Source organism: Corvus cornix, chromosome 10, assembly GCF_000738735.6.
Source record: "Corvus cornix cornix isolate S_Up_H32 chromosome 10, ASM73873v5, whole genome shotgun sequence".
NCBI classification, from domain to species: domain Eukaryota; kingdom Metazoa; phylum Chordata; class Aves; order Passeriformes; family Corvidae; genus Corvus; species Corvus cornix.
Window position 1 is genome coordinate 5,167,636 of NC_046340.1, and position 8,898 is coordinate 5,176,533.

General features: G+C 52.8%; 1 protein-coding gene across 1 annotated transcript; it reads left to right on the plus strand.

Annotated features, from left to right (window-relative positions):
* The first annotated feature begins 256 nt into the window (after window positions 1–256).
* Window positions 257–8,425, plus strand: RHCG (Rh family C glycoprotein). The gene is made up of 10 exons (XM_039557783.1): window positions 257–683; window positions 4,037–4,223; window positions 4,678–4,828; window positions 5,170–5,317; window positions 5,716–5,882; window positions 6,536–6,673; window positions 7,029–7,165; window positions 7,716–7,840; window positions 8,058–8,131; window positions 8,227–8,425. The coding sequence occupies exons 1-10, from the start codon at window positions 473–475 to the stop codon at window positions 8,290–8,292; spliced, it is 1,404 nt and encodes a 467-aa protein (XP_039413717.1). The 5' UTR covers window positions 257–472; the 3' UTR covers window positions 8,293–8,425.
* Window positions 8,426–8,898: the final 473 nt, after the last annotated feature.

An 8,898-nucleotide genomic window follows, 5' to 3' on the forward strand; every position in this document is an offset into this window, starting at 1 on the left:
GAGCGGGAGGAAAGGGCACCCTGCCTTCACCCTCAGTGCCAGCAGGAGAAGGGCGCTCGCAGGACTGGAGGGGGGTGAGGGGAGCACCCAGAGCCAGGGGGGAGGGGACAGCAGGGATCAGGGTGCTCCTGCCAGGGGCTGGGAAGGGGTGTGGGACTGGGCAGAGCAGGGGGCTGGACACGCTGCCTCCACTCCCCACTCGCACTGGCCTCCACATCTTCTCGTCCCCGTGGAGGCAGGGCTCAGAGGTGCTCGGAGCAGCTCAGAGGAAAGGTACTGAAGCCTGTCCCTCCTCCCAGGGAGGAAGGTGGGTTTAGAGAAACAACCCTGCTGAAGCTCCAGTGCTCTGAAATGTGATCCTGCCAGAGGCACCTCCCTGGGCCCCACCTCGCCCTCTCCGACCTATATATGTGACCGGCCTTGGGCGGGCGCGGGGGACGCGGGCTCGCACGGTCCCCCGGAATCCCTGTGGATGGAGAGGCCGAGGCACCAAGGCATGGCAAAGAACACCTACATGCGCTGGCGGCTCCCGCTCGTGTGCCTCCTCTGGGAGGTGGCCATGATCGTCCTCTTTGGGGTCTTCGTGCACTTCGGTGCCGAAGCTGATGCACACTGGGAGGAAGAGAAGCGAGAGATGAACCTGACCAGTGACATAGAGAATGATTTCTACTTCCGATACCCCTGTGAGTATTCTGGGAGCCTAATCCTTGTGCTGGCTGGTCCCCATCCCATCCCATCCCATCCCATCCCATCCCATCCATCCTGTCCTGTGGCAGAGCCTGTCATAGGCGCTGTCTTCACCGATGGCTGGAAAGTCACGCTCTTGCCTTGAGGCTGGTTTGAGGCTCACCAAAGAGCAAGAGAAAAGCCTCATGGCCCTCCAGTGCCTTGGGGCTCTGTCAGCAGGGTATCGTGATGTCTTTTTTCCAGGAATAGGGCTGACGTGTTCCCAGCACTCTGAAAGTTTCAGCTTGCTGCCCCCTCCCTCAGTTCTGGATCAGAGCAAGCCTTTCTGTGCACACAGAGGAACAGCTGTCGAGATCCTGTGACATCTTCCTCCTCTTCCTCCGTCCACCCCCTCACTTGTGAATTACCCTTTAGCTACTGGCTTCAATGCCAGAGTCCTCCTAAGCTGCCAGGATCCCAGGGTTCTTGGGTCTCTACGTTGTAGTGACACAGAAATTATTAAGAAGGTTAAAGCCCTTCTGGCCAGGCAGTGCCTTTGGGTGGCTTTGATCTCCAAGGCTGGTCATCTTTGTGAGCCCTTCAGAACAGGCTGCTTCTGTAGGCAATTGTTTCCAAGGAAGCAACAGGCCTGAGTCATGCATCTATTTAGAACATTTCCATTAAAAACACCTGCTAAATCAAAGGAGCTATAGCAACCTGTGGCTGCTGAGGATTAGCTAGTTCAGAAAAGGATTGGCTTACAGAAACCTGCTGCTCAGTCAGCCTCCGGGTTCATGTACGGTTGTGGCTGCCCTAGGCTCTCCCTGGACATCTGCCCCTGGGACCAGCCCCACGCAGGTTGGTGTGAAACAGAAGCAGTGCCTGAGGGCTGCTCTTGTCACTGGTGTGCTGGGAGGACATCAGGAGTCCAAGAAAGAGCGTGTAGGAGCTAAGGAAGTGACATCTCTTCTGTCCTCATATCCCACTCCTGCTCTGCAGTGCCAAATATTCCCCCTCAAATGGCTGCATGGATTCAACACAACTAAGTCAATCTAAGGGCAACTGCTCAGTTTAGCTTTGAATTACGTTTGTTTCAGATCTGAGGAAGAGTTCACATGCCCAAAAGCGCAGCTGTTCTTTCTCCCTTATCTAATCAGAAATATTCTCTCTCTGCTAAGACGGACAAACATGACAAGGTGGCCAAGCCCTGGAATTTTAATCCTTGTGTCCATCCAGTGCTGCTCAGAATAATGTGGTGGCTGAACACCCAAAGATCACTTGGACCCACATATCTTCGATCACTGCTGTCCACAGGACCTGTCTGCAATGGCAGAGGGATAGGAGTGACAAACTGACAGGTCCTTCAAGCCAGAGATGATTGGGAAGGCGGGCAGAGGGAAGTTGTCCTGGTTTCAGGAAGCCAGTGCGTGGTTGTGTCAGTGGTGCCCATTGCCAGGTCCAGTCAGTGTGACAATTCCTTCTCATTTTGGATTGCACATGGATATTCCATAATGGGTAACTCATCTGCTCTCTAGGGAAAAAGAAATTCGATTTTTCATCCCGGGTAGCATTCCCAAAGCCCAAACACTTCCTCTTGGTAGTTATGGCAATTGTCCTCCCACAAAAGTGGGCTTACAAAACCTTTAGGGCACGGCAATGCCTGTTCTGCCTCTCAGTGATAACAGTGTTATTCTTACTAAGGGAAAACAAAGGCAAGGGTTAGAAAAATGTTTTAGTCTGGGTGCGGTTTGAAGAAAGATCTGCTCTTCCTCCTGAGTTCGTACAGGGTCTAACACACAGTGGGATCCTCTGGGTTTCTGGAAGGCACACAGTCCACAGCTTTAAGTCTGACGTGTGTATTTCTGCTTTTAGGAAGAAAGAATGAATATGTAATGCAAATGGCAGTGGATAATTCTAGCAGTATATTGTGCTGCTTACACTGGAAAAGAGAGAGGGGAAATAAATACAGCTGCAGAGAGAAAGTCTATGGGATTGTGTGGAAAAACCACAGTAAGGAAGGCTGCTTCTTAGGACATGTGGAGAAGTGCTTTTGAAGTGACCTCTGCTGAACAGTGCCAGCTGCAGATCTCGCCTCCTTCCTTTTTTCAGAGTGATTTCATAGGCATGGGAGGCATTTTTTAAGAGCAAGCAGATGAGCATGGCACTACATGGCTTAAGCCTGTCCAAATGCTCATCTTAAACAAGTTGCAAGGTCTTCTAAAGCACAAAAGGATGAAAGTCATGGCTTCTGCAGAGCTGCACTTCATGCAAGTCTTCACCAGCCCTCAGTGGAAGTAGCAGACACAAGCTCTGTGGAAATGGACCAGGGGCTGATGGATTTCAGCACAGGTTCGGGGTAGAGCGGACTTGCAGTCACTGAATTTCCTTTGCCCTGAGTTTACACCCTCTCTGAGGTGCACAGATGTTGCTGGATATAGTGGATACAATGATTTGTACACTGCAAAATGCAGAACTTTCTGGTTTAGCTCCATCAATGCTGTGTTTATCTGTCCTACAGCATGGGTTTGCTGGTGGGAGCCTCCCAGGGGGGATCCCAGCCTTGGGCCTCCTGTTCTTTCCATGGGCTGAGTGGCCTGCAGTGTGAGGGTTTGCATGGTTCAATTTGTAAGTATGCAAGCGTTTCAGCTCACTTAATTGCAAAGCAATGCTTATCTGATAGAAACGTGCAGCATTAAAAAGTACAGTGGGTTTACTGCACCAAGAAGGTCTTTCAAGAGGCTCACACAGATCTGGTTTCCCCCGGGGAAGGGCATCTGAGGGGCTCGAGTGAGCAGGTCTGACCATTAGTGGGAAGAACTGGGTCTCTCTGGTTTAAGCACTAAAAATCTCACAAAGTGGGTTTCTGGTTTCAAGGATATTTTGCCGCTGATTTCCAAAGCATTTAAAAATGTATTTGTAAACATTCCTTGTTCTTGTGCTCTCCTTGCTCTGAGCCATCACCAGGACCCTGCAATGAATGGACCTACCCAAAATGACCACTTACATGTTTTAACAAAACTTTACTGTTCATTTCACATGATATTTTTTGAGTTTTTTACAAAAGGGGAATAAACAATCTGAACAGAAAAATGTCTTCCTCTGTACGCTCCATTACTCTCAGGTCTTCTTTTGCACACAGCTTTTAGTAAACATTTACTTTAAAGGCTGAGCCTTTTACCCAAAAGCCAGTTTCCAAAAGCTGAGCCCTTTTCAGACTTAGAAATGTGGGGACATGAGGCAAACACACATTTCTGCTTGAATTTCCCCCGTACTGCTTCTGATGTAATTAGTTTCTATTCAACACCAAATGCACGTGGCACTTTCAGCCCTGCTGTCCTCACAGAGCTAACAGTCCCTTCCCTCTGCACAGCCTTCCAGGACGTCCATGTGATGATCTTTGTGGGCTTTGGCTTCCTCATGACCTTCCTCAAGCGCTATGGATTCGGAGCTGTGGGTTTCAATTTCCTCCTTGCTGCCTTTGGGATCCAGTGGGCTCTCCTGATGCAAGGCTGGTTCCACTCTTTCAAGAACGGGAAGATCCTCATTGGAGTGGAGAAGTAAGGAGGAGTTGGGCTCCGGGATGGCACCTCTTGCCTGGCCAGTGGCAGAGCTGGAATGAGAGCCAAGCAGCTGGCAACACCTGTCCCTCACTTACATCAAATCAGTCTCTAAACTGTTGTTTTCCTTCCACATACGTCCACTTGCTTTCCACCTGTCAGTCCAAAGGTACCTGCCATTGTGGTGGTACTGCTCAAAGGGAGATTTGAGATGAGTGTCACCCCTTAGTGCCAAGCCAAGCACCACGGATGTCAGTGCTGAGAGCACGTATCATCTGCGTTATCTAAATAATGTGGGTGTGTGAGGATGGGAGGAAGGTCAGTGGGAAATCCGGGGATGTCTCCTAATCACCTCTTTGTCTTCAGGTGGGATCTCTAGAGCAGGGTGAAGGTGAGAGTGATTCACAGAGGAGTATTTCCTTATTGAACCACAATTTTCCTTCCCCTTTTCCAGCCTGATCAATGCTGATTTCTGCGTGGGGTCCGTATGCATCGCCTTTGGGGCAATCCTGGGCAAAACCAGCCCCATCCAGCTCCTTGTCATGACTTTGTTTCAAGTCACGCTCTTTTCAGTGAACGAGTACATCCTCCTCAACCTTCTTCATGTAAGGCTTTAGGTAGTACCTGCTTTGTTCTGCTCCTTCCTCTCTGCACCTCTCCAAACTGTCTCCCTTTGCTATGGCTCCACCAAGCCACTGCCTTCATAAGCATTTAAAATGCAAGAATTCAGGCAGCAAAAGTAGACAGATTATTAAGGAGAGGGGCAGTGGGTTGTACTTCCCTGAGAAGGGAGATCTTCTGGGGTTTTACACGTAAGCTTGGCAATTCAGGAGCACTGGATCCCTCTGTCAAGTGCGCAGACAAACTGGGCATGATGCAAATCGGGCCTCAGCTCCAGAATGAGTGGCGATTGCAGAAGCAAACCTCTGTTTTCCCATGGCTGCAGGTAAAGGATGCGGGTGGCTCCATGACCATTCACACCTTCGGAGCCTACTTCGGCCTCACGGTCACACGGATCCTGTACAGACCCAACCTGGAGCAGAGTAAGGACAAGCAGGGCTCCGTGTACCACTCCGACCTCTTTGCTATGATCGGTGAGTCAGCCCTCATCTCGGGGGTGCTGCTACGTGGGGACCACTCAGCTGCACAGGGTGGTTCCTCCTGTGTCTCTGGGAAAAATTGAACCCAGGATATGGAGTTGAGGAGCTCTGCATCCCAGAGGGCTTTCACCTTTCAGAGTTACTCAGCTCCCTTCATAAGTGCCTGGTCTGAGATGATGCCTGGGAAGACAAGGATGTATTTTGGTTCCCTTTTTCAGCCAGCTTTTCCTGATGCTGGTCTCATCATGCGGGGTGCGGCTCGGGGGAAGGAGGACTATGGGATGTAATTTCCTCCTGTGCAAAAGTATCTTCTTTAGAGGTTTTTTTTCAGTCCCTGTATTCTCTCTTTTCCCTTTCTCCTCCTCATCCCATCTGCCCCATCCCACCACCAGGTACCCTGTACCTGTGGATGTACTGGCCCAGTTTTAACTCAGCCATTTCTGATCACGGGGATGCCCAGCACCGCTCTGCCATTAACACGTACTGCTCGCTGGCCGCCTGTGTCCTCACCACAATGGCGTTCTCCAGCATGCTGCAAAAGAAGGGCAAGCTTGACATGGTAAGATGGGAGCAGAGCATTCTGCACTGCCCAGGGGACATGTAATGAGGTTGATCAAGGGTCCAGGAAACAATTGGCACTTGTGCTATGCTGAACAGATGCAGGGTTTCAGGGCATGATGGTGAAACCAGCATCCAGGCAGAAGCTCTGAAATAAGAAAGTGGGAATGAGTCCTGCGGGGCTTGAGGTGTGGGGTGATGCCCTATCTGTGGTGGACCCAAGTCACAGCAGGGAGTAGACTTGCTCTGCTGGGCGTGTTTGGCAGCGCTCCCCAGCAAACCAGGCCTGCGCAGCAGCTCGTGAGCAATCGGGGGGCTGACTTGTACGTGTTAGATGTGTGGGTGACATGTCTCTGTGACAGCAGAGCTTGCATGACACACGGGTGAGACAATTTCCATCTCATCACAACTCCCCACCCATATCTGTGGATGCAAAGAACGTGTGTGGTACGGGGAGTGGGAGTCTATGTGCACCTGTGCTACAGACAGAAGCCGCCTGTTCTTTTCTTGTTTTTCACCACCAAGCAGGAAAATGGGCCCTGATATTTCCTCTGGAAACATTTTCAGAGCTGATTCTCCCACTTTGCCATTTGCACCATCCCTGAGCAATTACAATCTTCCTGAGATGCCAAGGCAGGGCGGTTGCTTCTGCAGGTCCACATCCAGAACGCCACACTGGCCGGCGGCGTGGCCGTGGGCACCAGCGCCGAGATGATGCTGACTCCATACGGCTCCCTCATTGTCGGGTCCATCTCTGGCATCGTGTCCACGGTGGGGTATGTCTACTTCACGGTGAGTGCTGCTCGAGGGGTCTGCAGCCCTGGTCCTGCTGAGGAGACCAGAAATGGATTCACTTCCCTTTGATGGTTCCTGCTTTCCAGAATCCCTTATGAGAGGCACTTCTGACTCCTTTTGCTGCCCCAAAGTGCTCAGGAAGTTTCATACTCCCAACAGGAGTGTGTTTGGAGGATTTGTTGTTGTTTTACCTTGAGCTTGGTTCACATCTTTGTCTACAAGCCCTTAGCTCTTTATTGGGACACAATATCACTCCTCTTTCTCTGCTTATCCCAGTCCTCCATGGAAGGGACTAATCCTTTCCCGGGCCATGCTCAACTCCCTCATCTGTCTCTACTTCCCTTCCCCTCAGCCTTTTTTGGAGTCTAGGTTGCACATTCAGGACACATGTGGCATCCACAACCTCCATGCCATGCCAGGCCTTATTGGGGGCATTGTGGGGGCCATCACAGCAGCCGCAGCCACGGAAGATGTATATGGAAAGGAAGGGTAAGATGGCTTGAAAATCTTCCCTGAGAACAGATTTTATCTGAAACTCTGTGGGCTGGGAGCAGGGAGCAATTAAGAGCTTTTGTTAATAGTTCAGAGTTGCCCAGAGTTGTCCCTCAAAAACGTGGGGCGCACTGACTGTGTTGGGCTTACAGAATTGTAGTCCATCTTACATAGCAGCATCTTATGCAGCTGATTCCTGGTGGCCTCATAAAGTGAGCCACAGTCCTGCTGTTTGGCATTATTCTGGGCCACAATGGGTAGGGAAGTGCTTCTCCCTCCCCCCTGCATTGTTTTGTGGGGTCAGGTAAGGCTAAAAGTCTGAATTACAAAGCGAATGTTTATATTTTGGGCTTCTCCTTGGTAAAGCTTTGCCAGGGCCAGAGAAGGAAGTGAGCAGTGTTTTGGTCATTGCAAAACTCTCCTGGTCGATTGTAGAAGAGGGATGGGGCTAGGAAGGAGTTCCCAGGAGAGCAGGGCAACATGGTTCCTCTGGAGCCAGGGAATATCTCCTGCCAGGGGCTGTTGTCACCATTTCTGCCCTCGGCAGGTTCATCAAGGCGTTTGACTTCACCGGCGCGTACCAGACGCGGACACCCAGCATCCAGGGAGGGTTCCAGGCAGCCGGCATTGTGGTGTCTCTGCTGATGGCATTTGCTGGGGGTGCCATTGTGGGTAAGCCGGAGGGGAGCGCGGAGCGGGGAGGGCTGAGCCAGCCTGCAGCTGAAACAGAGGCATCAGTCTGCTCCTTCACCATGGCCGGGGGGATCATCCTGGGGGAACGGCACTGAGCAACGTGCCAGGGCTGCGTTTGCCCCCTTGGGTGGACCACCCTCATGCCGCCTGCATCCCTCACGGCCCCCTGCCCACCGCCCTGCCCTCCTCCTTCCAGGGGGCATCCTGAAGCTGCCCATCTGGGGGGACGCCGCGGCCGAGAACTGCTTCGAGGACGACGTGTACTGGGAGGTGAGGGGGGCGCGGGGCGGGAGCGGGGCGGGGGGCACGAGATGGCGCTGTCGGCCCGCGGCCCGGCCCGGGGGGCTCAGGGGGCTCTGCCGCAGGTGCCGGAGGACGAGGAGAGCGACGCGTACCACATGCACAACCCCGACAAGCCCGCCTCGCCCTGAGCCGCGCCCCGCCGCCCGCCCGCCTCCCCCGCCGCAGGAGCTCGCCCCGCTGCCGGGGCCGAAGGATCGCCTTCTCCCCGTGACGACGAGGGCTCTGCCCTACTCTGCCGCGTTCGTAACGAGCTGCTGTGGATATAATAAAGACGTGTTCTTCTTTCCAGGGCTGTGCTGCTTTGTGTCAGCGGCCGAGCGGGATGGGATGTCGCCCAGAGCCGTCTCTCCCGCCGGCTGTCGGGAGAGCTCTTGGCTGCCCGGGACAAAGTGGAAGCGCTGGGACACTCCTGGTGCCTCGGGGACAAAGTGGAGGCATGAACGGTGGCAATAGAGGCTGGGTGTGTTAGTTAGATACTGTATTGGATAGTGCAGGCTGGGGAGACGCTTGGTTTGGGAGCTGGCACCTTGAGATGACAATTCAGAAGGTGATGAGCCCCTATGGGAAGCACGGGCCAGGCTGGTTCTTTTTGAGGAGGGGATGCTGGGGTGCAGCAGCTGTCCCTGCACTCATCGTGCCATCCACAGTGGGGTGAGGGCCAGCTGTGAGTCCAGCTACACTCCTACATGATGGCCTCTGCCATCGCCTTCCCTTGAACTGCCCTACTGAGACCT

Coding starts and splice junctions, on each gene's coding strand:
- RHCG (XM_039557783.1), top strand. CDS start 473: ATGGAGAGGCCGAGGCACCAAGGCATGGCAAAGAACACCTACATGCGC. Junction 4,224..4,677: donor ATCCTCATTGGAGTGGAGAA/GTAAGGAGGAGT, acceptor CCCCTTTTCCAG/CCTGATCAATGCTGATTTCT. Junction 6,674..7,028: donor TGGGGTATGTCTACTTCACG/GTGAGTGCTGCT, acceptor CCTTCCCCTCAG/CCTTTTTTGGAGTCTAGGTT.